This window comes from Leishmania braziliensis, chromosome 31 (genome assembly GCF_000002845.2).
Source record: "Leishmania braziliensis MHOM/BR/75/M2904 complete genome, chromosome 31".
NCBI classification, from domain to species: Eukaryota; Euglenozoa; class Kinetoplastea; order Trypanosomatida; family Trypanosomatidae; genus Leishmania; species Leishmania braziliensis.
The window spans coordinates 1,256,322-1,281,057 of NC_009323.2; the positions used below are offsets into that span (position 1 = coordinate 1,256,322).

At 55.3% G+C, this 24,736-nt stretch overlaps 5 protein-coding genes across 5 annotated transcripts; all 5 read right to left on the reverse strand.

Annotated features, from left to right (window-relative positions):
• Positions 1 to 2,899: 2,899 nt before the first annotated feature.
• Positions 2,900 to 3,502, reverse strand: LBRM_31_2700 (hypothetical protein, unknown function; the record flags this gene model as incomplete). Its single annotated transcript, XM_001567212.2, has 1 exon — positions 2,900 to 3,502. The coding sequence occupies one exon, from the start codon at positions 3,500 to 3,502 to the stop codon at positions 2,900 to 2,902; it is 603 nt and encodes a 200-aa protein (XP_001567262.2).
• Positions 3,503 to 7,422: 3,920 nt separating this feature from the next.
• On the reverse strand, positions 7,423 to 8,100 carry LBRM_31_2710 (hypothetical protein, unknown function; the record flags this gene model as incomplete). Its single annotated transcript, XM_001567213.1, has 1 exon — positions 7,423 to 8,100. One exon carries the CDS (start codon positions 8,098 to 8,100, stop codon positions 7,423 to 7,425), a length of 678 nt encoding a protein of 225 aa, XP_001567263.1.
• Positions 8,101 to 15,771: 7,671 nt separating this feature from the next.
• Positions 15,772 to 16,503, reverse strand: LBRM_31_2720 (hypothetical protein, unknown function; the record flags this gene model as incomplete). The annotated part of the gene is made up of 1 exon (XM_001567214.1): positions 15,772 to 16,503. One exon carries the CDS (start codon positions 16,501 to 16,503, stop codon positions 15,772 to 15,774), a length of 732 nt encoding a protein of 243 aa, XP_001567264.1.
• Positions 16,504 to 18,717: 2,214 nt separating this feature from the next.
• On the reverse strand, positions 18,718 to 19,383 carry LBRM_31_2730 (hypothetical protein, unknown function; the record flags this gene model as incomplete). The annotated part of the gene is made up of 1 exon (XM_001567215.2): positions 18,718 to 19,383. The coding sequence occupies one exon, from the start codon at positions 19,381 to 19,383 to the stop codon at positions 18,718 to 18,720; it is 666 nt and encodes a 221-aa protein (XP_001567265.2).
• A 3,237-nt stretch (positions 19,384 to 22,620) lies between these two features.
• LBRM_31_2740 (hypothetical protein, unknown function) lies at positions 22,621 to 23,232 on the reverse strand (the record flags this gene model as incomplete). The annotated part of the gene is made up of 1 exon (XM_001567216.2): positions 22,621 to 23,232. One exon carries the CDS (start codon positions 23,230 to 23,232, stop codon positions 22,621 to 22,623), a length of 612 nt encoding a protein of 203 aa, XP_001567266.1.
• Positions 23,233 to 24,736: the final 1,504 nt, after the last annotated feature.

Here is a 24,736-nt window from a genome sequence, read left to right on the forward strand (position 1 = left end):
ACGAGCCATAGTGAGGGCTCGTCCACTTACCCGCGCCGCACCTGCGGGAGCTGCCCTTCCCCCTAATTGCCACGAAGCGTCTCTACACACATGCACAAGCACAGAGGGAGACAGAAGACGTAAAAGAGTGAAATCTCGAGACAAACGCCCTCCTCCCCCAAACATGTCCATGCCAAAGTACGCCAAGACACGTGTCGTTCCCCGTCCGCGCAGGCCACCGTTTCGAATTCGTGGTAGTGATGCCACCGCCGTGACCCGAGAACGCCTGCAGGGGGCGAAGGGGGATTGGGGAAGGATCGATGGTCACGGCGTGATGGGTAAACCATTTCGTTCAATGAATGGCTGGGTAAGGAGAGGTAAAGGCATGTCCTAGCAAACGTGAAAAAAGCGCGCGCAGCTTGAGCGTGTCGGCGATGCAGCTACAGCGCTATTCCCGTCGAGCTCTGCTCCCGCGTCCGGATCAGAAGATGAAGACGAAAAAGCGATGAAGAGCGTAAACGAGAAGAAGAGAAAAAAATGTAAACCGCACGCAGGACAGGCAGTGAGTGAAAGAAAGCAACACACAACGCGCTACCGTCGAAGTACTGGAAGTCCAAGCAGAAAAATGGAGAGGGAATACAAGGAAGACGAAGACGAATAACACAAACAACAACAACAACAGCACGTACAGCGAAGAGGGGGGAGAGGGAGCAAAGCTTTGTCACCGCTCTGCCTGTGCACCACCCGCTAACTCCGATGCGCATGGAAAAAAGGGGGGGGCACCGCGAGTCACTTGTCGGAGCAGTGAACGGAGACACATCAGCGCGTTGCACTTCGATGGGTGCAGGGAAGTCAATATAGTGATGGAGCGCTAGGCAGCGCCGGCTTGAAAAAGAGCCATTCACGGTGCTGACAGAGAGAGGAGCGGGGGAGGGGAAGGGGGAGGGGGAGCAATACAGTCTCCACCTGCGATGCGCTCGCCAGACGCATGGCACGGTGAAGTGACCCATTCATCTGGAGTCCATACATGTGATGGTGATGTGAGTGCGTGGAGGAGGACGCAGAACGAATACAACAATAAAAAAGGAAGAGAGAAGACAGGCGGCATGGCTACTAACTGAATCAAGGGGGGGGGGCACACGATCGAAAGGCATCGCTGGGTATAGAAGCGTGATAGCAGAGGCGTAGAACGAGGATTAGGGGGATTGGGGGGAGGAGGGATGAGGTAGCGCTTCGTATGTGAGGGCGCGTGTGTGTATTGAAGTAAAGCGGGGCATGGGATAAATGAGGAGTAGCGATACGAGAAAAAGAGAGAGCAACTACAACGATGAAGGAAGGAAGGAATGAAAATAAGCGAACGCATTGCACCAGACAGAGCAGCGGAAAAGGGAAAACAGAGAGAAATGAGGAGGTGAGAGGGGGGGGGCAATAAAGGAGTAGAGCAAGCACAAGCGACAAGCCGAAGCGCCACGTGCACGAGCCTGCACTGTGAGGAGTGGGGGCTTCATGCAGCACTCGCACCACGCCGGAGGAGAAGGAAAAAATATCAGAGCCAGAAAAGAGGCGGAAGCCAATACTACACACACACACACACACACACACGCAACGACGTGTATGGCAGCGTTAGGAAAAAGAAACAGACAACTGGCAGTCTGAGCGGAAGTCAGGAGGCGAGTGCGAAACTTCTGATGAGAGCCGTACGTGAATGAAGTGGGTAATGGGTGAGGGTACTGGAGATGTTGGGTGAAGGGACGCACACAGGAGACGTGCCCAGAGGTACTACTCGAAGGCTCAGTAAACCACGTCAGAGAGAAAAAGGGTACATTGCTTTGATTTCGTTTCCCCCTCTTCCTCCCTCCCAACCAAACAGTGGCGTAATACGTGCCGTCCTTGATCATGTTCGGTCCTCCTTCGCTAATTCGAGCGCGTTGCTAACGCATCACATGCTGCAAACATGCATGTAGACAGAGGCGCGTCAGACAAGCCTGCAAAGGTCAAAACTAGCGCACAGAGCACTGGGCGCAAGTCAACAGCTGGGGAGCAGGAGGCTAAAACACAGGGAGAAGCGAAACATATAAAAAGAGAGTGAAGAGTCATTCAGTGGGGAACAAGAGCGAGCTGGTGCGAGAGCGCCACATCCTCACGAGGAGACATCGAACAAATCGCAGCGAGGTGAGCAACCACAAGCAATATACCAAGCGAGACTTGGGGGTGATGGCCACGGCGTCGCTCACGGAGTGCAGAATACAGCCAAGGCGCGCGCGCAGGGGGGGACGTCCCTTTTCGAGGAACAGAGGCACCCAAGCGGAATAGCTGAAGGAGAAGAACGCGGAATCACCGCCGAAACGAATAATAATAATAATAAAAGGGCCACGTGTCACGGAGCAACGAAACGTAGGAGGTGAGGGGGGAGGGAGAGGGGGAGGGAGGGGGGGGTCGTCTTTGCTTCGTTTGTGTATATGTGGTGTCTCTGATGGCGAAGACGGAAACCGGCGGAGAGCCTGGAGAGGGAGGAAGCAGTGCGTTGGTGCCCTCCCCCCCCACCTACTGCAGCATATGAGGTCCGCTGTCAGAGCGGTGGTAAGGGCTGAGAACAAAAAAGAGAGAGAGTCTCAGCATTGCAACAGCAACAGCCAGAGAGCCACACGAATTCTAAACCAAAATGCACTTGAGAAAGTACGCGTAGACGAGCTCATTGCGGGCCATTCCGCCTACATCTCTGCGGCCTGTAGGCGGAATGGCATGGCCAGTAAACTCAAACGCGCAGAGCACGAGGGGAAAAAATCGCGCGACACTGTACATTTCCACAGAGAAAGAGGAAAAAACACACAATCGCCGGAAGCGAATGACCTCACACACACCTGCGCAAAATCGCAGCCATGGGCACTCCGTGTGGCTGCTTTATCTGTTTCGGGGCTGTTTAGGCATAGAGCTCATCAAAAGCCGCCGCCACACTCAACATGGCGTCATCCATTGCGGCGGTGTGACTCACCTTCTGCTCCACCCACCTCTCGAAGACATACTCAGCATTTCGCCGCACAGCCACAGAAGATGCCTTGGTGCTACTCGAATGTGGTATAATGTGATCCTCTGCGACGCGAAGCCAGTGGAGTGGCGTGCTGCTGTCACTGAAACCAGCTGGTACAGTGGATGTGCTGGCAGAAATACCCACACTGGACATCTCGGCAAAGCGCAGGTTGAAGCTGACCAGTGAATTCGTCTCGCACATGTCATTGGAAGAACCTGTACGCCTCGAAACGTCGCTGGAGCTTGACTGCATCAGTGGAAGGGGGCATACCAGCTGCCGTGGTGGTGACGTGTAGCGGCTAGTATGGAGACCACCACGCGGGTCCGGCAAAGAGTGAAGCGACGTGAGTGGGACCTGAATGAACCTTTTCGGCGCGGGCGGCTTCGTGACGTCACCGTGGCCCACAGTAGACACATCGTTCGCGTCGGAAGAGCGATGAGCCCCATGCTGCGCACAGGTCCTCGTCAGCGAGGCCGGTTCGTCGTGGTCGCTCATCGCGGAAAAGAAAAGGAAGAACGAAGGACAACCTTTCGAAAAGGGGAGCAAAGGAAAGTTACTGTGACGATGCTAGAATCCAAAGACGCCTCTTAGGAGTCTTCCTTATAGCGCTGGTAGAAGACGATTGAGTCGACGTCAAGCCGTGAGAAGGGCGTGCAAAAAAGGAGCGGTTGTGGTGAGGTGGTGGCAGTGCAGTAGGAGTAAATACAGAGAAGTGGGCGGTGGAAGAGCGGGGGGGGGAAGGGGGGGGGCGATCGAGCAGGGGCGAGAGCGTAATTCAATACAGAGGGAATAGAGATGACTGAGACACGCCCACCACAAATGCCCAAAGTGAGAGTGCTATGCGCGTTGACTAGTGAAATGCTGCACCAAGTGCTGAGGAAATCATGTAAAAACAAGAGAGGGGTTCGGGGGCAACACACGTTTAACACCGCCACTGCACCAAAGCGCCAGAAGACCAAAAGAAGAGTAAAATGCGCACACGCACACACCTGAAGAGAAAGAGGAGTTCGCAGATACGCGTATATAAATAGTTGTATGCAGATGTAGCCCGACGGATGTGAAAGCACAGAATAAAACTAAAGAGTTGAAAACGAAGAGAAGCGCACTCAGAGAAAAAGAGATTTTCTAGGCCGCTAAAAAGAGAGAACAGAATACTTGAGAGAACAACAGAAGGGCTGCCTGAGGGAGGCAGGCTCGGGGGAAAAAATAGAGAGAACAGAACGATGAAGAACAAGAGGAAGCGAATAACACACGTGCGCACAGACACCTACTCGGTTGAGAGGACACCAACGAGAAAAATACTCACAGAGACCCTGAAAAACGCGTGTGTGAGTGTGTCTGCGGTGGTGGTGGGGCGATGAGGCAATGAGGAGCAATGCGCGTGCGCTTTTTTTGTGGGGGGAGGAGGAGGACGAGCTCTAAGGAAATTTGTAATTCAAACGTGGTCTCTGAAGAGATGTGCAGGTAGGTGCCAATACGGCGAAGGGGGAGGTACCCCCGAAAAGAAATGCAGTGGGGGGTGGGGGTGGGGCGTACCACTCACTGCGGTGCTTCAGTACGGCTTCAAACCGTCGCGAGTAGATGAAGAGGTGTGTGAGAAAGGGGAGGTTCAAACAAGCGCAATAAAAAGAGAAACAAAGATGAACGAAAGTGAGGTAGTTCGGCTGAATGAATCTACAAAGCGCTCCCACGACGACGACGATCGCCACGGGCCTCTACCGCCCAAGCAAAAGAAAAAAGCGAAAAGGAATAGAAGAACAACACAGAAAATGAAGGAGCAACACACACGCACACACGCGCGCACAAAGATGGTCACGGTTAAATAAGACAGAAGACCAGAAAAGGGATCGAAATCAACGAAACAATCGAGAAGAGGAGGGGAGGGGGTGAATGGAGCGGGGTGGGAGGTATGCGCTACCCTTCAATCAAAAGTGCCAAATCAGAGGGAGAACACGGAGAAGGTGGAAAGAAGCGAAGCCGCACTGAAGAGACGAAAACACAAGGCGCACACGGAGACCCACACACACAAGAAAAGTACGCGGCAGAGAGATTAGCCAAAACACACGCACATATATATATATATATATATATATATATATATATAAGAAAAATAAGAGAGAAGTGCTCGATCGTGTAGTTTCGCAAGAAGGGAGTGAGGCTGTGTGTGTGTGTGTGTGTGTGGCGGGGAAGGAGCAAAGTGATTGAGTGGATGAAGACACGCTCAGCTGACTCAGTATGAAGGGGAGGAGGAGATCTAGAGACAATGCCTCCGCTTTACGGGCAGTTGCCGGCAGCTTTTTTTTTCCTATTCACTAACTAGCGGACTACCGGCGCCCTCCTTTGCATATCGCCCGTTAAGGAAAGAGGGGGAGGCACACCCGATGTGTGCACAAAGCGAAGGCGCACACCGTACGTATACGACAGCGGGAGTAGTGCTATACGCAGAGGGGGGGGGTGGAAGGAGCGACAGAGTTGTATAACTCAGGAGAAACTGAAAGAAGAAGGAAAAGGGAAAAGAAAAACAAAACATACATACACAATGAGGGACAAAAACTAAAATACTTTCCAGCTTCCCAAGATGTACTGCACAACTAACTTGCTAGTGTTCAGTCTATGGGGTTAAGGGGTACGTACGCGTAACAGAGAGTACTGAGGATGAGAGCCCGCAGAGACGCAAGCACACATACACACGCACTGCAAAATCGTTGGATGCTTGCCAGACCAAAGGCAATAACAACAGAACGGAAAAGCACACGCACACACAGGGGCAGCGACTGGCAAAGAGAAGCGAAGATAAACAAGACAACAGAAGCGAAAAGCCGACCGATTCCTGAAGCGCACCACACGACAACGACGACGCGGCGAAGCAATTTCACACAGACTGCCAACGCTGGGATGAAAGGCACGCCAAACTGAGCAAAACGACCACCATGACCGTAACAACGGCAAACAGCGCCAGCGAGCCGTGCGCAAGGCGGAAGACAAACGAGGAGGGGAGGGGGGGCAGTGACAAGGGAGCTGAGGAAAGGGAAAGAAGCAACTGAAAACACGAGCAACGGCTTACGCACGCGAAGGGGGCTGCACAGCAACAACAAACCAGCACACTGGAGTGCCCAACGTTTCGTTTTCGGCGATCCGCACCGTGTGGATTCACCTCTGCGCGGAGCGCGGATTCGTGGAGGCTAGGCGCGGCGTGAGGCACTCCACGTCAGGGGCGGGGAGAGACTTCCAAACACGTAAGTCAAAAGAGCCGAGACCGACAAGAGGAGAACAAACGACGAGAAGAGGGGGCGGGGGGGGGCAGAACGGGAGGAGGAAAGTGAGAGGGCAACAGAGGTGAAAGGGCGGAGAGGAGGAGGAGGACAAAATCGGGCAAAACAAAAAGAGCGGCACCGTCTGTGGCCAACCTCCAAAGGCGTTCGCGTTTTTTGGAGGGTTTGAGCGCCGGGAAGGTGCGGTAGCGTGGGAGAAGCGAGAGAAGTCCGTGTTGGGAGACGTCTGCGCGTGCAAGTCTTTGGATGGCGCCTCCTAAAAGGGAGGGAGGGACGGAGAAGTGGGGGAGGCCTTGGGTACACACTGCGATGAGGCAGCTCGCAATGGGAGAGAGGGAGAAGTTAAAAGGAAGAAAAAGTACGGCCTGGGGCTACCGTGTGACACAGTGCTATGCTTGGCTACAGCAGTGTTGGGCGCGGGTGTTCACAAGTGTATGAATTCTGAAACAGTCCGGCGGAGGCTCCCAGAGAAGTATGAGGGAAGCGAAATGGGAATGAGGAAGTGGCAGAAATGGGAGAGAAGTTGGAAGGAAGGAGAGACGCAGAGAGTGCGTGGAAAGCGGAGGCCGAATATCGGATAAAGGCCTTCATAGCCATCGCTTTCGCCTTTACAGAGAGCAAAACGTATGGGTCTCTTTTGATTCAACGGCGGAGTAGCGCGCGACATAGTCGTGTGCGTGGAGTTCTCGGCAGCGTGGCTGTATGAAATATATGTAGTCGCGTGGAGAGTGTGGCACAAAGTACATATTTTTTTCTCTTCTTTTGGGGGCTATTGAAACTTGAGGCTCGCAAGATGCGGCGGTGACGTGGGGTGTGGTTGAATACGAGGTGCACGGTGGCCCTTGCATAAAAGAGGGGATGAGAGTGTGTTCACTCCTTGATGGCACCATGTGCGCAGCGTATCGTGACATACCAACAAAATTCTTCTATTCACTCATCATGGATGGACGCAGTGGGTGAAAGTTGAGGAACGTAATAACACGAAAAAATAATATAATAATAAAACAGCAACACCTGTCTGCTGCCATACGCAGTGATGAAAGCACAATCAGAGAACTCGAGTGCAGTACTCCTGTGTGAGCGAGCCAGCAACGATGCCCCTGCACCCGCCCCCCCCCAATGCGATAAAAAAGTGTGTGCGCTTCAGTCCATGTACACCAGCCTCTGCATTAGCCGTTCGTGGCCCTTCACAGACGCCTCCGGAAGTGTGGCACGAAGAGAGTCGATCATGTCGCGTACGTCTCCTCCTGTCATGGTGCGTATAACCCAAACTTCTTCCTCATAAAAGGGATAGTTGCAGGGAGCGCACAGCGCGGATGGATCGACGGTCTCCAGAGAACGATTCAAGTCTATGCCACCTGGCTCTGATAGGGGAGAAGGGGTCTCGGTCGCCTGTGCAGAGGGTGTCTCGGCTACCTGTGCAGGGAGTGTCTCGCCCTCTTTCTTTTGTAGCTTGATGCTATTAAGCACCTTCGAGAGCAACGACTGAGTTTTTATTCCCACCAGCCCCCTCACACAAAGTGTTCGAACGGCCAGCTCACTGTCGAACGCCTCGCGTATGCATTCTGCATCATATGTCGGCCACGGCTCCACCAAGTCGATACGGCTCATGCAGCGGTGGTCCAGATGTTCTGCTTTGTGGGCCTTGCTGAGGTAGAGCAGGGACTGCATGGGGTCGACGGTGAGGACACGGGTGTGCCAGACACCATTATCAAAGCGACCTTGCTTCTCAATCACGAACTGCGGCATTTCCTTAAGCCGCAGTGACGGACTGCCCCATTCTTTTGTGTTCATCTGCTCCTTTTCAGCCTGCGGCAACATAATGGGTACTAAAAAACTCTCCGCAGTCGGAAGAACTTTCCGGTATGGCTGAAGCTCAAGCAAAATGTGGTGATATTGTGAGTGAAAAAGCAACGGCGTGGGCACATGCGGAGGCAGCAGTTCGGGAAGAGAAGAAGCATAACGTCTGGCACACTGAGCACAAGACAATCTCTCAAGCTCTCAACACGGGAGAAGCCCATTAGTATGTCCGCAAGTTACTCTTTTACCGAAAGTGTATCCGAGACGCCGCAAAAAAAAAAAAGCCGGCGCTAGCGTAGAGTCGGATAAAGCAGCCACCACTTCTTTCCTTTTCCCTCCACCATCTCAATGCCCATCCCATCGAAGAACACCTCAGCGCGCCGTATCATTAGGGCTCAGCACACCATTCTGTGTGGGAAGCCCACATAGCACCCCTCCATCCCTGCCAGTGCCGAACTACTTCTGGTGGCGAAAGGCTCAAGTGCCCACAGCGTAGGGAGGTCAGCGTGATGCATCGCTGCGGATGCCGGCCGTCAGGTCAGGGATGGCGCTGTGTCGGAGCACCTTGCGACAGCAAACACGCGCGCGCCACCCACGTGATCGGCAGAGTATCCGTGGGACCGGAGTGCATCCCGCCAGGCCCTGCGTGCCTACGGGTGCGGGGTGCCTGAGCCACCCCGAGGGACGCACCAGGTGGCGACCCGCATGATGGTTGCGGCTGTGGGGCGACGTGTGGAGTTGGGGGTAGGTAGTGCTTGAGGCAGCGGCCATGCTCCGATGACTGCGACGCCATTGGTGTAACGCCGCGCCTGCCGCTGCTTGGCACCACGCGGTGGGCCTGTGACAGGGCGGTTAGAGCGGTGTTGCATTCGTCTTGTAAGGCAGAGAATAAACTCATTGAAGAAAAACACGTACGAGAGAGTACTGCGAGGGTGAGGTGGCCGACATCATGAGGACATATGGGAATGTGGGCGGTGAGCCTAACGAGCAACGAAGGTATCGTTCTTGTCACAGACTATTGGCCGACTCAGCGTCACATCGAAGGTGCTGAGAAGGGCGATAGTGTGAAGAGGGTCGAAAACGCACACACACACACAATAAAAGCGGAAAGACAGCCATGCGCGCGAAACATCGCACGTGGCTTATCGCTCTGACGGGGCGCGGGGAGGGGAGTAGCAGCGAGGAGCACCTGACGGGGGGAATACATGCGGTGCGAGTGCGATGTGTGTAGTCGCCTCACCGCGTAAAACGGGGTGCGCTTCGGGCCTCGGGTGATCAGCAGGTCTCGGATAGCACATCGGGCGCGGCGCCAGGTCGGATGCCCTCATATCAGAGGCGAATCACAGCGGGTTCGTAGTGAATGAGTGGAAGGAGCGAAGAAGTGTTGATTGCACACTGCAGTCGATTAAGCCGGAGAGGAGAGGGCAGCTTGTGCTTTGGTGCCCCAGGAAGGCTCCAGCACAGGTTGCTCTGCGAATCAAAAAGTTCCAATGGGGAATGGGTATCGACCTTAATTACAAAATAGGGTAACCCTGTTCAAAATAAAGTGCGCATCAAGCCTGTCACAGTGTGTTCATGTGCTTTACAGGGCGGCCCGTCAGAAGAACCGACTCCCCTATAGCAATGGCCAGTGCATTCAAAACAGACTGCGTGTCGCTGTCCGTCATGCACTGCAGCATCCCGTCGTCGCTATGATACATCACTGTAGTGTTGACGAGCATATCGTTATCTAATAGTTCCTCCCAACCCGATAGCTTTTGCCTGCTGGCCCTCAAAGAGGTGTACTCATCCCCCGTGATTCCGCGAGTGCGGATGTGAAAGGGTCGATTGATAGGCGATGGCACCACCACCACCCCTGTGTGATGGTGCTGCTGCGTAGGCATCGCGTTTGCTGTGATTGTCTGAGAAAATAGACAGTGAAGTGGGGAAGTCATCTCGAGGTGAAGTCTCCATCGTGACCTCCGTGACGGTGGGCCATACCGTTGTGGTCCAGCTGGCACACTTCACTTCGCTTGCTAAGATACACGACACGGTTGACTTTCTGCTCAACAGACCCCTGTAACTTGTGTATTTCTCTCTTTCTCTCTGTGTGCGTGTGCGTGTTGTTGTGGGGAAAGGGGGGTCAATACGGCGCGAGAGACGGCGAAGCTGACGAGGAAAAAAAAATGAAAATCAGCAGTAAAAAAATACAGCGCGTCGAGCCGATGCCGTTAGTCGGAAGTTTCTGTTGGGGAGACGCCGCGCTACCCACGCATGCTTTGGGGACAGACGCAGTCCTACGGTGGGAAAACGTAGGCAACAGCGCGTCCCACTCCCAAAAACAAAGGCAATGGAGAACGTAGGGAGTTCGCTGAGGTTTCGCTCGTCGTTCTCTCTCGAAGATACGTCCTTCGGCAATCACAACGCTGACAGACACTCACCGATCCGTTTCGACGCAACAGGGGCTGGCTCGTTGGGCAGATCGTCCCCAACTGTAGGATACGCGGCATTTGCAAATGAGGCGTGTAAAAAGAGCTGAAAAGCGGCGAACAGAGGCCAGAACAAGAGTGCAAGGGTTGGGCAAACAAAGTGTGTGCAGATCTACACCCAGAGGAAACGCGGCTGACGCTGGGCTTGAGAACGAACCACTTAAGTCGGTCGTTCCCACCAGAATCTACGCGGTGCGCGAGGGAATACTTTAAGCGTATCATCGCCATGCGCCATATGGCAGCAATGCTCAAGCCAAAAGCAAGAGCGGGTGAAGTTCAGAGAGAGCCAAACCACAACGAGAAGTTCCACAAAAGAAAAGACGAGAAAATGAGCAGGAAAGGGCGTGTGAATGCGTATTTTTGCACATGGCGTATGTGTGTGTGTGTCAAGATCAGCTGCGAGGTGCAACCGCCTGTGCAAAATGTTCGTGAGGTAGAGGATCCATCGCGTGGAAGCCGTGAGAGAGGAAAAATATCGGAAGGAAAGGTGAGGCAGAGAGTGATAAGCTACTATACATGAAGCACCCGAACGTGGAGACGAAATCACACCGGTCCCTCGCTCCGTGACGAGAGAGCCGAAAAAGGAGTAGGTTTGGGGCGGAGCGAAAATTTCCCTGTGGTCCAGCTAGGCGCAGCTCTTCAGTCGTCGTTTTCCGCTGGCTTTTTTTTTCCCTTTCGTTGGTTTCCCTCAGTAATGAGACACGCCGTCATCGCTGTCGTCTACACAACAAGCGCTGGCCGAGAAAACAAAGGCGCCAAGCACGCACACATGCGCACACAACATCGTTACAGAGAGAAGACAAAACGCGCAGAAAAAAAAAACAAGAATAAAAAACTGACCACAAACCACTGCAGCCGCAGACGATCGGTGGGGAGAAGCGGCCTGGGACCGCACAGCAGCAAAGTAAAAAAGGCCATGAGGTGAGCAAAGGGGGGAGGGGGAGGGGGACGCACAAGACAAACACACAAACAACGGGGGTGTGACGATGGGGGGCGGGGGGCTGTGGCGGCAAAGAAAAAAAAGAGGAGCGATCGCCCACATAGAGAAGGGAGAGAGAGGAGGCACTTAAGGGAAATCAGAGAGAAGGCGACAATGGGCACACATGAGAGAAAGCAATTTGCTAGTCCACTGTTCCCCACCAACACCAGAACGGCACTGTTGCGAGCAGCGCAGAAGATAAACAACAAAAAAGGCGCGATTTGAGAGGGGGCCGTAAAGAGGGGCGGAGATGGGAGAGAACGACTTTCCAATGACGCCTACCCTCTCCATGCATTGTTTGGATGAATGAGAAGTGCAGGGCGATACGCGTACAAACTCTCGCAAGCATCCGAGTTTGATGACTTCAGTGAAAGAGAGAGAGAGAGAAAAGGACTGCATGTCTCGCCCATACGCGCAGATCCACTAGCTGGTAAGGTGTCAGGCGCAGCACGTGATGCCGACACACACGAGTGCAAAGCCGCTACCTGGCTCCATGCATTGGCAGTTCAGAGTACGGGTCTTGGGCAGTACAGACCGGAGAACAGAGAGCAACTGCACTCTCCATCAGCCACAGCCCGAATCCTGAACAGCATACAAAAGAGAGAGGGGTGCATCGGCACACTCTATCCAAGCGAGCATGACAATTGTCTCGGCCCCCTGATATATGATCTTCCGGAGGGGGACAATGGAGAACCGAGAGACAGGAATGACAGAGGTTGCAGCACGGTGCACCTTCTTCCCTTCCTCCACCAAGATGCCAGCTCCGCTCCTAGCAGCTGTGTTGCCATGCTCTTTACTCCCCCACCCCCCGACGGAGTTGAGCTCACTTGAGAGACTCCCATCCCATTCACGAGAATAGCAAACGCGTGAGTTGAACAAAACTAACACCGTTTGGGTGCTTACGACAGCAAAAAAAAAATACTCATGGCAAGCGAACAAACGCCAGAAGATGAACACTGTACAATGATTGCAAAGAAGCCCTTCTCCCTCAGCGTGCCCTCCATTCCGCCACGGAGAGCGCCGCAGATAGGCGCACAGAGCCGCAGCACACCGATGCCTCTGGTGCACCGCGGCGGCATCCTCGTCGTCTAGGACAAACCGTCCCGCCGTGAAATCGGGCCACCCGTCATACGGGCTCCTCCTGTCCATCCTCGTCCCTTCTTCGCACACGTGCGGTGCGGTCAGTCTCAGGCGAGCTCGGGTGCACTGCATGCCTCCATGCAGGCGTGCCGCGCCAAAGCGCCCTGCTCGAGGGCGGTGGCGCTGGCATCGGACGTGCGAGTGACAGGGGGTGGTCCAGGTGCATGCCGCATGAGCTCAACAAGGAAGTAGGCCAGCCTCAGGCAGGGGCTCTCTGGAACCCTGCACTCGGTTGCTATGCCGTGCTTCTCTCTGCGCCGCTGCCTGAAGCCGCGCTCCACAGCGTAATGCGGAGACCATTCACATCGGTGTCGAGAGGGGGACCCGATGGGACGATTTGGCGTGCTGCCGCCACGCCTGCGGTATCGGTGCTCCTCCCGCGCATCACTCGTACTGTTCCGCCTTTGGATGCTTTGCGCAGATGTGGTACGCCATGCGCGCAGCGGCTGACAGCGCGTCCGTGCCGGGGGTGCTCGCTGCCACGAGTCTGTGGCAACAGAAGCCTGCCGTGGACTTCCTGAGGCCGCACACCTCTGACAGGAGCGGGAGGGCCAAGCCGAAGGGGGCTGCGCATAGACACGCTCCTGCGCGCGAAACATCGCACGTGGCTTATCGCTCTGACGGGGCACGGGGAGGGGAGTAGCAGCGAGGAGCACCTGACGGGGGGAGTACATGCGGTGCGAGTGCGATGTGCGTAGTCGCCTCACCGCGTAAAACGGGGTGTGCTTCGGGCCTCGGGTGATCAGCAGGTCTCGGGTAGAACATCGGGCGCGGCGCCAGGTCGGATGCCCTCATATCAAACGCACCAATAGACGGAAGCTCTGGCAGGGGTGGGGTACCACAGCACTAGCAGAGTAGTGGGCTGCACACCATTTGCATTCCATGCTATCACCGCCAGCCACTCGGAGCAGCAGAAATGCAAAATGAGGAGAGGTGCTCGCGTACAACTTGGCGAGGACTTCTCTCTGCGGTTTCTGACCCACAGCATTTTTGTACGTCTAGCGTGGTACAGCTGCCACCAGGTGGCGCTTGCCTTAGCGTGCTGCACTGCGGAGCGGGGCTGCGGGGGATGCCGACCTGGCGTGTGCGACCAGTGAAGATGTCCGCGATCCATGCGATTCGCGTCACCTCTGCGGGCACTGCCGATTTCAACAGCTTGTCAGCCTTCCCGCCGTGTCCCTACTCGCAAGGGCCAGAGGCGGGCTCAAACAGGAGGCGCACGCGGCGAACTCGCTGCGCCAGCAGTAGAGCTCCAATGCATCGCAGTATTCCATCCACCACCGTTGTAGCGCCCGTGCTGAGCGCCACGATGAGGGAGAGTGAGGCCGTAGCAACACACACACACATACATACACACAACACTTGCCTTCCTGTGTCCTAGCGGAGCGGGTCGACTTCGCACCACGTCAGGTCCCAGCCCCACCGCTTCACACTCAGCGCGGGAGCTGCATGCAAGGGGACCGCTGCCTCTTGCCGCGGTGCCTATGAGTTGATTACACCTAGACAGCACCGCAGCCGCTGCTGGCTTGACGACTGCCTGCGCCGCACCATCTGCCCACAGCGAGTAAGGAGTCTTTGCAAAGCGGGAGCGATGTTGGATGCGTGGCGCTAGCCTTTCTTCGTCTGGAGAGTCGGCCTCGTTCCCAGCCAGCGGGTGGTACGTTGCCGTACACGCGACCGCTGCGCATAGGGGAGGGGTGGGCGTGCGGTACTCTGAAGAGGCCGATGCCTGCATCCCCGCGTGAAAGTCTCCGAGGGGCGTTGTGACCACCCAGTGATTCGGTCTGTGCACCCCCCGCGCTCAGTGTGTACTAGAGCCTCCTCGCATAGGTCGCGGAGAGGCACAGGCGGGTGTGGCGCAGCAGCGCTATGCGGTCTCTGTTGCTGCCTTGGCGTGAAAGTGCTCAAGGGGCACCCTGAAGTGTTTGCTACACCGCACCAGCACGCGGTAGCGCTGTAGAGTGGCTTCGATTCAAACAGTTGCATGGTGCAAGAGCTGAGGAGATGCGTTGATGGACTCCATTTGTGCGAGCAGGCTGCCCACGCCCTGGCAAGTTAAGCGGTAGTTACTTTATTAACTTCTCCAACGGGTCGACCGACTCATCTCCATGAAGTCTTCCAGTGACCAGTGTTCCACCTTCCGGAGGGCAAATTGTAGTGTGGCACCATCCGCACAGAAGGTGTGGTGCAGCCCCGATACCTTACTCAGCTCTCCCCACCGGATATTCACTACAATGATGAAGAGAAGGAGTCGTAGGAGATATCCCTGTGGAACTGCGCAGGTAAGTTGGCCTTCCTTCCAATAAGGGGAGATGAAGGCAACAAGCAGCCATGAACCACAGGAGCCGTTGCGCACATAGGAGGGCGCCAGCATGAAGTCATCCACAGTGTGGACACCCCTGCAAGCAGTCAAACTGACCCACCCTGCGTAGCGCGACTGCGGGGTCATGTTGCGTTTCCTTGCATACGACCTCCACGGCCGCAACACGCGGGGGGGGATCAGGAAGAGAGAACAACAAACCAGCGGGCACATGTACAGAGAGAGAGAGAGGCTAGCATGGGAATAACGAAGAGAACAAGCATAAGAGAGAAGGGGGTGGCGGCTTCATTGGACACGTTAAGGACACCGCAGCAATGTGTGCCTTGTGTCACAACGAGAAGAGAGGCTGCGATGCACACACACACACACACACACACAAGTGCTCAAAATAGAGAGAGGTGAAGATGCAGAAACAGTAATGGAAAGAACAGAGCGAAATACAAGCAGTACAACCACACAAGTAGCCATAGCACCGTTTGAGTGTTTCCTTTTCCCGCTCTCTGATACGTTACTACGGTAAGCAAAGTACAGGAAGAGGAGAGAAGATCAGGCAGGAGGCAGAAGCCAGCAAGAACCGTATCAGAGAGAGAGAGAGGGGGGGGGGGCGAAGAAGAACAGCACTGTAAGTGCCGCAGAGGTGATGTAGAAGGGGAAAAGCTAGCGAGGAACGTGCTGGTGGGAAGAGGGAGGAAGGGAGAGAGCAACAGAGACGCGTCACAAAGCCCACGTCGACAGAACCGAAAGAGGCCAATTGCAGTAACAGAGACAAAGACTCACGCATATCCTCAAATGGCTTCGATGGTGGGCTCGCTGTTCAAGCGTTCTCCTTTCGTCGCCGACGCCCTCTTTACCCGGGCCAGGTCTGCCACCACATTGTTTGAAAAAAGTTTTCGCCTTGACCCGTCTTTGTTCTTGTAGTGCATCAAAATCATCACGGCCATTTCGTAGCTCTCAATGGAGGTGAAACTTATAAACCACGTGGTGGTGGAGGTATCCACAGAGATGGGCTTGGGGGCAGATTTGGCACTGGAAGTGGAGGAATTCTTCTGGCCAGAGGAATACTTGGGTGAGCCTTGCTTCAAGGAGGCCGCTGTCCAGAAGTTTGTCTCCGCGGCTATTGACGCGGAAAGTAGTATCCCGACCTTATTCCGCACGTAGTTTCCTACGGAGGCGTTGGGGTCGGTGAGGCTGACCTCTTTGCCCGTGATGCACAGCACCATCTTCGCCTTCAAGGAGTTAAAGTGGTTCTCGATGGCGTAGCGGTTGTAGTGCGGCCACATCTGCACACTTTGAACGTTCAAGGCGCGGTGCAAGATGTGTTGTGGGTTGTTTTTTTGACTGACCGCCACCGTGCCAGCTTCGCTGTCGAGAGTCAGGACGCGGGTAGACCACCTGCCACGCTCGTACGTACCCTGCTTCAGCACGGCGATTTGTGTCGGCATGTGGTGTGTCGGCGTAGGCTGTGTCGGCGTGGTGTAGGCCGACGTGGTGTTTGACGGCGACGATTCAGTCTCCATGGCTTAGGCTCAGATGCAGTGCGTGTTGGAAAAACCTGAGCGTTACTGAGGTGCTCTCTTCGTGGGAGTGGTGGTGGCACTGTATGTGTGTGTGTGGGTGGGCGTGTGGTAGGGGGGGGGGTAAGGGGCCGACGAAGGCAAAAGGGATTAGTAAAGGGCGCAAACAACGCGGACGAGCTTTAAAATGGCGAGGTGGTCTCCGGCAAAAGGGGGGGGTGGGCGGAGAGGGACGTGGGAGAAGGCCGGATGGAGTGGCAGGGAGGCTGCGCACTGATCGGTACGTTTGTGTGGACCGAGGGAGAAGCGCGAGGGGAGTCGGTGGAGGAGGGAGGGAGGGGCAGAGAAGGAAATCTGAAACTGAGCAATGAGAGCAGCATAATGCAGAGAGTCTTTAGCTGCCAGCCATAGCACACTTTCTCAAGCAAGACCAAGTGGGTCAGCGTTTCATTCTTACCGAGTTTGCAGCGCGCATGTGCCAGTCTCTTAGGAAAGTGAGGCGCTAGAGAACAGCGTGAACTTAAACCTGAAAGAAGACGCCGCTCTCCTCTCTCCCCCCGCATTGACCGAGTGGAGTGGGGTGGGCCTGTTCTTTCCCTTCTACATAGTCTGCAGACAAGGCCCTGTGCGTGCAGATGAATAATAGCCACGTGCTCGCCGCCGTCTTTCTTTTTCATCCTCTCCCACGGTGCGCAGGCCCACAAGAGCAAAGCACCTGCTACACCTCCGCTACGGCCCTGCCCCCCTCCCCTCCAGCCACAGAAGCACGCACAAGCAAAGGTGGGGAGAGGCGGCTTCTGCCTGCATGGTGTCACGGCTGAGGTCCAGTTTACGAAAAAGCAAGCATCACCTCCGCTCTCTACTCCCTGCCCGATACTGTAGCCTCTTGGTGCGTCCCGTGAGGAATGAGAGGGAGAGGGAGGGAGAGGAAAGGCGGGTGATACACAGGAAGGGGCAGTGACGGTGTAAGCAGGCTTGAAGGGCGAAGACGTGCAAAGCAGGATAAACTACTCGCGCACATCTTTTTTTTTCCTTTTCGCAGGAGGGCTGCCGCGGCGTCCGGAGAGGCGAGACGGTATGAGGGCGGGGGGACGAATACGCACAAAGTAAAGGAGGGCCGGAGGAGGAGCCCACGGTGAGGGGCGGGAGGGGGAAGGAGGGAGGGGCGGACGATGTGCGTCGAGCGACTCCATCGACCACAGACAGTAGAGAAGTATGCACGAAGGGAAGGACAGAGCGGACGGACACCCAAACATATGCACAGCCGCTCCCCCCCTGTGCATCAGTGAAACCAACAGTAAAAAGAAAGGAGGGGAACAGAATGGTCAGAGCAAAAGCCACAAAAAGAAAAATGTTAAGCAGTAAAGACAGGCATAGCGACGACAATGCGCGCGCACCTCGCGAGCGAGCACCGCCAATGCTTCCACGGCAAATAAGTCCGATGAAGGAAGCGTGAAGGACATCGGACAAGAAACGAAAAGAAAAACCGCCGACACCCGAAATGGAGGAGAGGCGTCATGAGAGGGTTGGACATGGGGATGACAAACATGAGGGAGAAGACAGGTGGGGGCAGGCCTCTCTCGTGTGAGAGCAAGAGATGCATCTCCCTCGAACACCTTACGAAGAGACGGAGAGAGAATGAGGTCACCACGCCTTGTATAGCGAGGTGCAGGCGGAGAAGAGGAGGTGAGACATGAAAAGAGTGGGTATACCGGTACGGAGAAAGGATCAACGAGAGAAGAGACGATGAAGATGTGACACCACTGTGGCAAGAAACCTGTGCCAAGACGATTGGTGACCAGCGGAAGCAAAGCAAGGCGAGTAAGGAGGTGAGGCATGGGGGGCTTATTGGATAATAAAGAGACACAGCCGATGACGCTGAAGCACTGATACCCATACGGGAAGAGGGGGGGAGCGGAGGTCATTGAGATCCGTTGGCAAACACAATGGTGGTGGTGGTGGGACAAACAGTGACAGCATGCGCTAGAGCGCGGTGCGAGGAGACTCTGGAAGAGACGTGTTTGACTTCTCTAGGGGGGAGGAGTGGAGGAGTGGAGGACGCACCCTCACTGTAGGGCGCACTTAAAGTGAGATGAGCACCACAGAACACTCATCTCAGCTCGCTGTCGGTGCTCCCTCATGGGCAAACAGTATCCAAAGAGAGTGATGCGATAGAGCTGTGTTGCTCTGCACGCGAACAGTACCGGAAGATGCTCTTCACAGTCTTTCAGGGGCCCTGGTAGCATCGCTGATGGACTTCAAGCTTTTTGTCTCCTCATTCCACGCCTTCTTCACGCACTCGAGGTCTGTGAGGACGTGGTCGCCAAACAAGCGCTTGCGCTTGCCTTCCTTGTTCCGCATGTTGCTGAGAAGCAACACTGCCAGCTCATACGAGTCGATGGAGGAGAAGCGGACCATCCAGCTGTCGCAGAGGCCGTCGCTTGTGCTTGCAGCAGCTGCAGAAGGACGCGGCTTCAGTTTCTCTGAATGTAGTGGCGCTGCCGCTGGCGGGCGCTCAATGTTTAGTGAGGCATCCAGCGAGATGCTGGAGGGTACGCTTGGCAGACGAATCATCGCCGCCACTTCCGCGGCGGTGACCTCTTCCACAGACATCTTCGGCACAGGCACCTGCTTTCCGAAGATACGCAATGTCATCTTTGCTTTGAGCGAGTTAAACTGGTGGGCCACCTCGCACGCCTTGTACCGCGGCCACATCTGCACATGCAGCACCTCCAAAGAGTGGTAAAAGAGGTTCTCGCTGTGCTGCTTGCGGCTGATAGTCACCGTGTCGGTTGTTGTGTCGATTGTCAGCACACGCTGCGTCCAGCTGCCGGACTCCAGGGCGCCCTGCTTCAGCACGGCAAACTGAACAGCTTTGGGCATGAGGAGAAGGGCGGGGGGAGGGGGGGGGATCAAGAGAGGCGGAGAGAAGGGCCTGGAAAAGGATACGGGGGAAAGCAAAAAAAAAAAAAAGAGGAGAAAACTCGACGGTAGAGCGTAGGCTCTGAGAGAGAAGAATGAGGAAAATGAGAGAACGACAGCGGCGCTGCTGGCGTGGCTGCTTAGAAGGGGATTGCCTGTGCCTGTAGAGAGGAAACAGTTACGAGTAGACACTAGTGGCAGGGTTACCTACGTGTGAGTACGGGGAGACGGAGTGAGTGAGAAGGAGAAGTGGAAGGGTAAGATGGAGAGAAGCGACGAGTGCGGAGACCGTGAAGGAGCTGCACCGCCCACAGAGGTGAATGAGGATATCTCACATTTCGGAGGCATGACTTCAGCAAAGGCAATGCATGAAGAACGCATGAGTGAGTTCTGTTTAGTCGACAGCAGATCCTTAGCACAGTGAGTCGGTCAGGCACCACAGTGGCACGGTGCGTGTCTCGTCGACGCACTAGCGCCCCAGAGAAGTGAAACGTAAAAGATGAAGAGCGGAGCGCAGTTCGGCTTCCCGTCAGAAAGGCGAACAGGCTGTCCACAGCTGGAGAAATAGCACAAGCGCGCGCACAGACACACACGCCTATGTGTGTGTGTGTCTGTGTGTGGGTGACTGCTGAGTAGCACAAAGCACCGCTGGCAGATGTGGCCAAACCGCTCTCGGGGCACCGCACCACACGAGCCGAAGAGCAGAAGTGAAGCGCTGCCGCCGACCTGAAACACAACAACAAGAAGTCCGGTAAACGCGGCTGCAGAGCGCGTGTTCAGTCGCGCCACCTGCGCCAAAGCAGACGGAAGGGGAAGGGAGAGCATGCAATAGAGGGGGGAAGCGAGCCGGGAAGCACAGACAGCGAGGAGACAGGCCATGTCGCGTCGAGCACGAACTCTACAAAGGCGCCTGTACTCACCGCGGTCTGAAGAGCAAAAACACCAATCAACCGCGAGGCAACACTCCGAGTACTGGCGAAGAGAGAGAGAGAGGGGGGGGACAGTGTAGCATGAAAGCTTAGCAACAAGAAACATGCAGAAGAAAACCTGAAAGAGGCTGCACGTCGCTCGGACAAACGCTGAAGCAACTCGCAGAGAAAAGGGGGGCACACGGCACACGCTCGCCTTCTACGATACTAGACGAGTGTGTAGGCCTTTCTCTGGGTTCGCAAAGCGCTAAGTGTAGAAGGAAACCAGACAGCGACGACAGTAACAACAAGCCATTCCTTGAGTAGGGCACCTCCAGCCTTCACAGAGGTTGTAGAAAACTCTCAAAGCGTAGCATGTCGCTGCTGTGGTGCCGCTCTGCCTCTTTGGCCATTCCCCCCCCCACCCCCGAATCGAGCTGAGACACTCGGCAGCACCTCAATCGATCGTTGTGGTGGACGCCATTTCTTTACAACTGTCTCGTCACCGTAGATCGTGCCACCGTGTAGCTGCCGTCAAAATATCAGCCACGCATTCCTGTCGTTGTTATTGTTAGCCTCGCCTGTGCTGCGCTGGGCCTTTCGCTGACTTAACGTCTTGCACCGCAGGGGGTGAAGGCAGTCAGTCCGCAGCAGTAGCCTTTGTGCACCTAATCTCCCTTTAGAATCCCTCTCAGCATTCTACAGATTTAGTGGGGACAACGAGGCCAACGCAAAAAGAATCATCCAGCCCGCAACGTCCTCATGCATGGGGCGCCTTGTGAAGCGTATCACTGCCTGCGGTCTGGCTGTCGAGTCTGCAGAGTTCCGGTGGATATGCGCATAGTCGCCCTCGATTTTCCGCCCCTGCTTTGTTTCCATGGGTGTATAGTTCTCCATGGTATACTTAGCATCGTCGTGTGGATACCGCTGCTCACGCCCGACTCGCAGCGTGTGGGTGCGTGCCTTCTTCGGGGCAACCCTGCCGCGTGACAGAGACCAGCCCAAGAGAAGCAATGGAAAATGCTAAGGGGTGCGGTATGCGCGATGCAGGGGCGCTCAGTCAGCCACGCTTCTGCGTAGAAACCCCTTCCATTGGCACCGTGACGCTAAACATGTGTTGCATCCAGAAAAACATGTGGCGCAGTGAACCTGCGGTCATCCCGTACGAGGAGCAGATGAGCTGCGCCACTGTGGCCGGGGGTATGCGAGGAAGGGTCAGCAATTGAGCAGGGAGACGTAGCATGAGAGTAATGGGCGAAGCGAGAAGATGGGTAGCAAACCGCAACGCGTCGCCCTTGAAGAAGACGGCTGACCGGCGGCTGGTAGGCCTAGAGAGTGACGCGCTTGGTTAATCCTCCGTTCAGATTAAACTGAACAAAACCCCGCACAACACTTTTGGGCTTTCATAAGGCGCGGGTCTCACAGGATTGGTGAACTACCGATGTGTCGCTAGAGAGCGAGTGTGGCCTGCCTTACACAGCCAAAGAGGCACGCACCTACACAGAAAAGCAGATGAGAGCGGCTCGGTGTCGGTGCCCATGCAGGGGCCCTCACACAGGCACCCCAGTCGACCGCACTCGAAAAGCAAAAAAGAGTACGGAAAAGAGAGGATGGGCAATGCAGCGGAGTACCCCCCAAAATGCCCAAGCGCCTGAGCACGCGAAGTAAAAAAACAACGAAAGTAAACCAAGACAGGCACGAAGCAGCCATATGGAGATCGGAGCACTCACATAGAGAGACGCTTGAGCAGACACGAACCTCAGTGGAGTGCTGTGCAGACGCTATTCCTCCCTCCCTAGCGTCTGCGTAAAGGAGCAAGGAAAAAGGAGGCAATGAAGAGAATTGAGCACTCGACTACGCGCAGCTCGCTAATAGGCATCGTCGCATTTCCTCCTACGTGCGTGCGTGCCTGCGGTCCAGGACGCTGTGCGGGTCGTCGGTGCCGCACGCAAGCGTGAAATGACAGACAACACGGATTGGCACACAAAAGGAAAATAAAGAAGGGACAACACTTACGAGCAAACACGCTCGGGAAGAACACGAAAGGGAGGGAGGGGGGAGGGAAGGGAAACTTCAGAGTCCTTTTCTCTCCAAAGAACAATGCAAGCCTGAATATCCTCCCCGACTTGTATGGCACAACCGAGGCCCCGACAACGGACAGGCACCTCAAGGGCACCGTAAGGGGGGGGGCATCGCCACATGTCAAAGTCTCAGAAAGAGCGGGGAAAAAAAAGAAGAGCGAGTCTCAATAGTAGATGAACCGCTCGCTCAGCCGGCCCTTCCTCTCTTGCTAACGATCAGACTTGGGCCTGCTCCCCTTGAGCTGTTTCTGTTGCCACTCTGCGCGAATTGGTGCAAGCCCTTCGTTCAGGTTGCCGTAGATTATCGTGCGTGGAGCTAACTCCAAAAGATCGACTTCCACGGTCCCCTCCTCAACTTCCTTCGTCTGCTGCCGCCCCTCCACGCGCTTTGTTACAGACAAATGGAGGTCACTGACTTTCATGGCTTGGAAAAGATTCATGGCGCCTTCAAAGTCTTCGTACTTGCCGAAGCGCAGCATCCACGTGCGCTTCTTTGCCTCGGGTCCCCTCATCGTATAGCTGTAGATCTTTGTAGGACCTGTAGCGCTGGGCGCCTCACGCACCCCCACTTTTGCAGGGATTCCTTTCACGCGCACCGTCAGCATCGCCTCCATCGACACGAATTTCTCTTTGATGTGCTTCTTACTGTATTGCGGCCAAATCTGCACATTGGCGACGCGCATGCACTGGTAAAACCCGCCATCCGCATTGTCGCAGTCAGTGATGGCGGCTACTCCCAGCTGGGAGTGAATCGAGAGGACGCAGTGGGACCATTTGCCTGCGTTACGGCTACTCTGTTTCTGCGTCTTGAACTCCTCCATGTGAGCAGGTGGGTGGGTGGGGGGAGACAGTTGGAGAATGGGGAGGTGGGGGGGGGGGTCGAATTCAATGCCTGTGAGTGAGTGAAAGCTGAAACACGCGGATGTGAGACAGGAAAAAGGCAAACAGTCTGAGGCGTAGTGAAAGCAGCATGCTGGCCGTGCGACGAGGTAGACACCGGAATGCAGCACAGACAGGGGGTAGCGGCGTCACTCGGCCACCACTACCCGCGCCTCCTCACGTCTGTCAAGGGGGCCAGCATAGATGCGTGTCGGTGAGGAAAAGGTACAAGTGTCTTGTCTCTTTTGCTTTGCATTAACGGCGAACGCTCGAGAGGACGCGTCTATTGACACGAGAGTGCACAATTCAAATTACCAACGCGCCCTCAGCCCCCCCCCCCCCCCACACACGAGACAGCGAAGCGCAGAGGGAAGAAGTGAATTTATGAGCACACATGTCGAAAACAGTCAATATGGTGAGCGCAACTCAGCAGGCGTGCGTTCTTCCGTGCGGCGTGACAAGGAAGAGAGCACAGAGCCGCTCGCACGCAAGAGAAGAGGGCAACAGGGAAGACGAAGGAGGTCACCAAGACGAAGAGGTTGCTGGGATGCAATACACTCACACTCCAGACGGCGCACTTGCCACCTGTGCCTCTTCTCTCTTCTGTCATGGGCCACAGTACAATTGACGCTTGAGCCGCTACACAAAACATACACAACATGGCTGCAGAAAAAATGTGGGATCTCGTAGGCTTTTCCTCTCGGCAGAAAGGAGTGTGCCTGCTGCCACGCTCTTACCAATGGTAGCAGTGCAGGCACCAAATCGCCGCGTCCAGGTCTGGTCGAGCCTTCATGCACATCGAGGCGGGCCTTCGTGGAGCTGTTAGCAGAAACTACCACCAGATGAATTCACATAGGTGAGAAAGAACAGAAGAAGTGGGGGTGGGACCACAGTAAGCATTCAGCTAGGAAAGGTGTGCTGGGCGCATCAACCGCAACCGCAGCAGCAGCAGCAGAAACAACCAACTCATCTAAGCCACACACTTCACTATGGAGTGCGGCCCGGGAAGACGCCCAAAAAGAAAAACAGGACTGAACGTGTTCCCTCTTGTTGTGAATGGGGATGCGCAGAATGTCCGTCAAATGGCACCGGTGATAGGCCAGGAGTAGGTTAAGAGGCAGGTGTCTTGAGGTCGCCGAGGGAGAGGGTGGCGGTGAGTCGTCAAGGCCGTGTGTACAGAGACGGATACAGCCAAATAAGGCAATGGAGAAGGGTCTGCATGCATGCCATGTTGGCCGCGATCCCCAAGTCCATTGGAGAACCTGTCCTGCACCCCTCGCACGTGACACGCACACCAGAGAGTGACCATCAAGCTCGGTCTGCTTCGAGGAGCGGCCCTTTGAAGTAGGGTCAAGACCGAGACGCTGCGCAGGCAAACTCGAAAACACGCACTGATGCAGACCGAAAGAAGAGACGGCACAATCAAAACATTACAAGAAGGGGAAT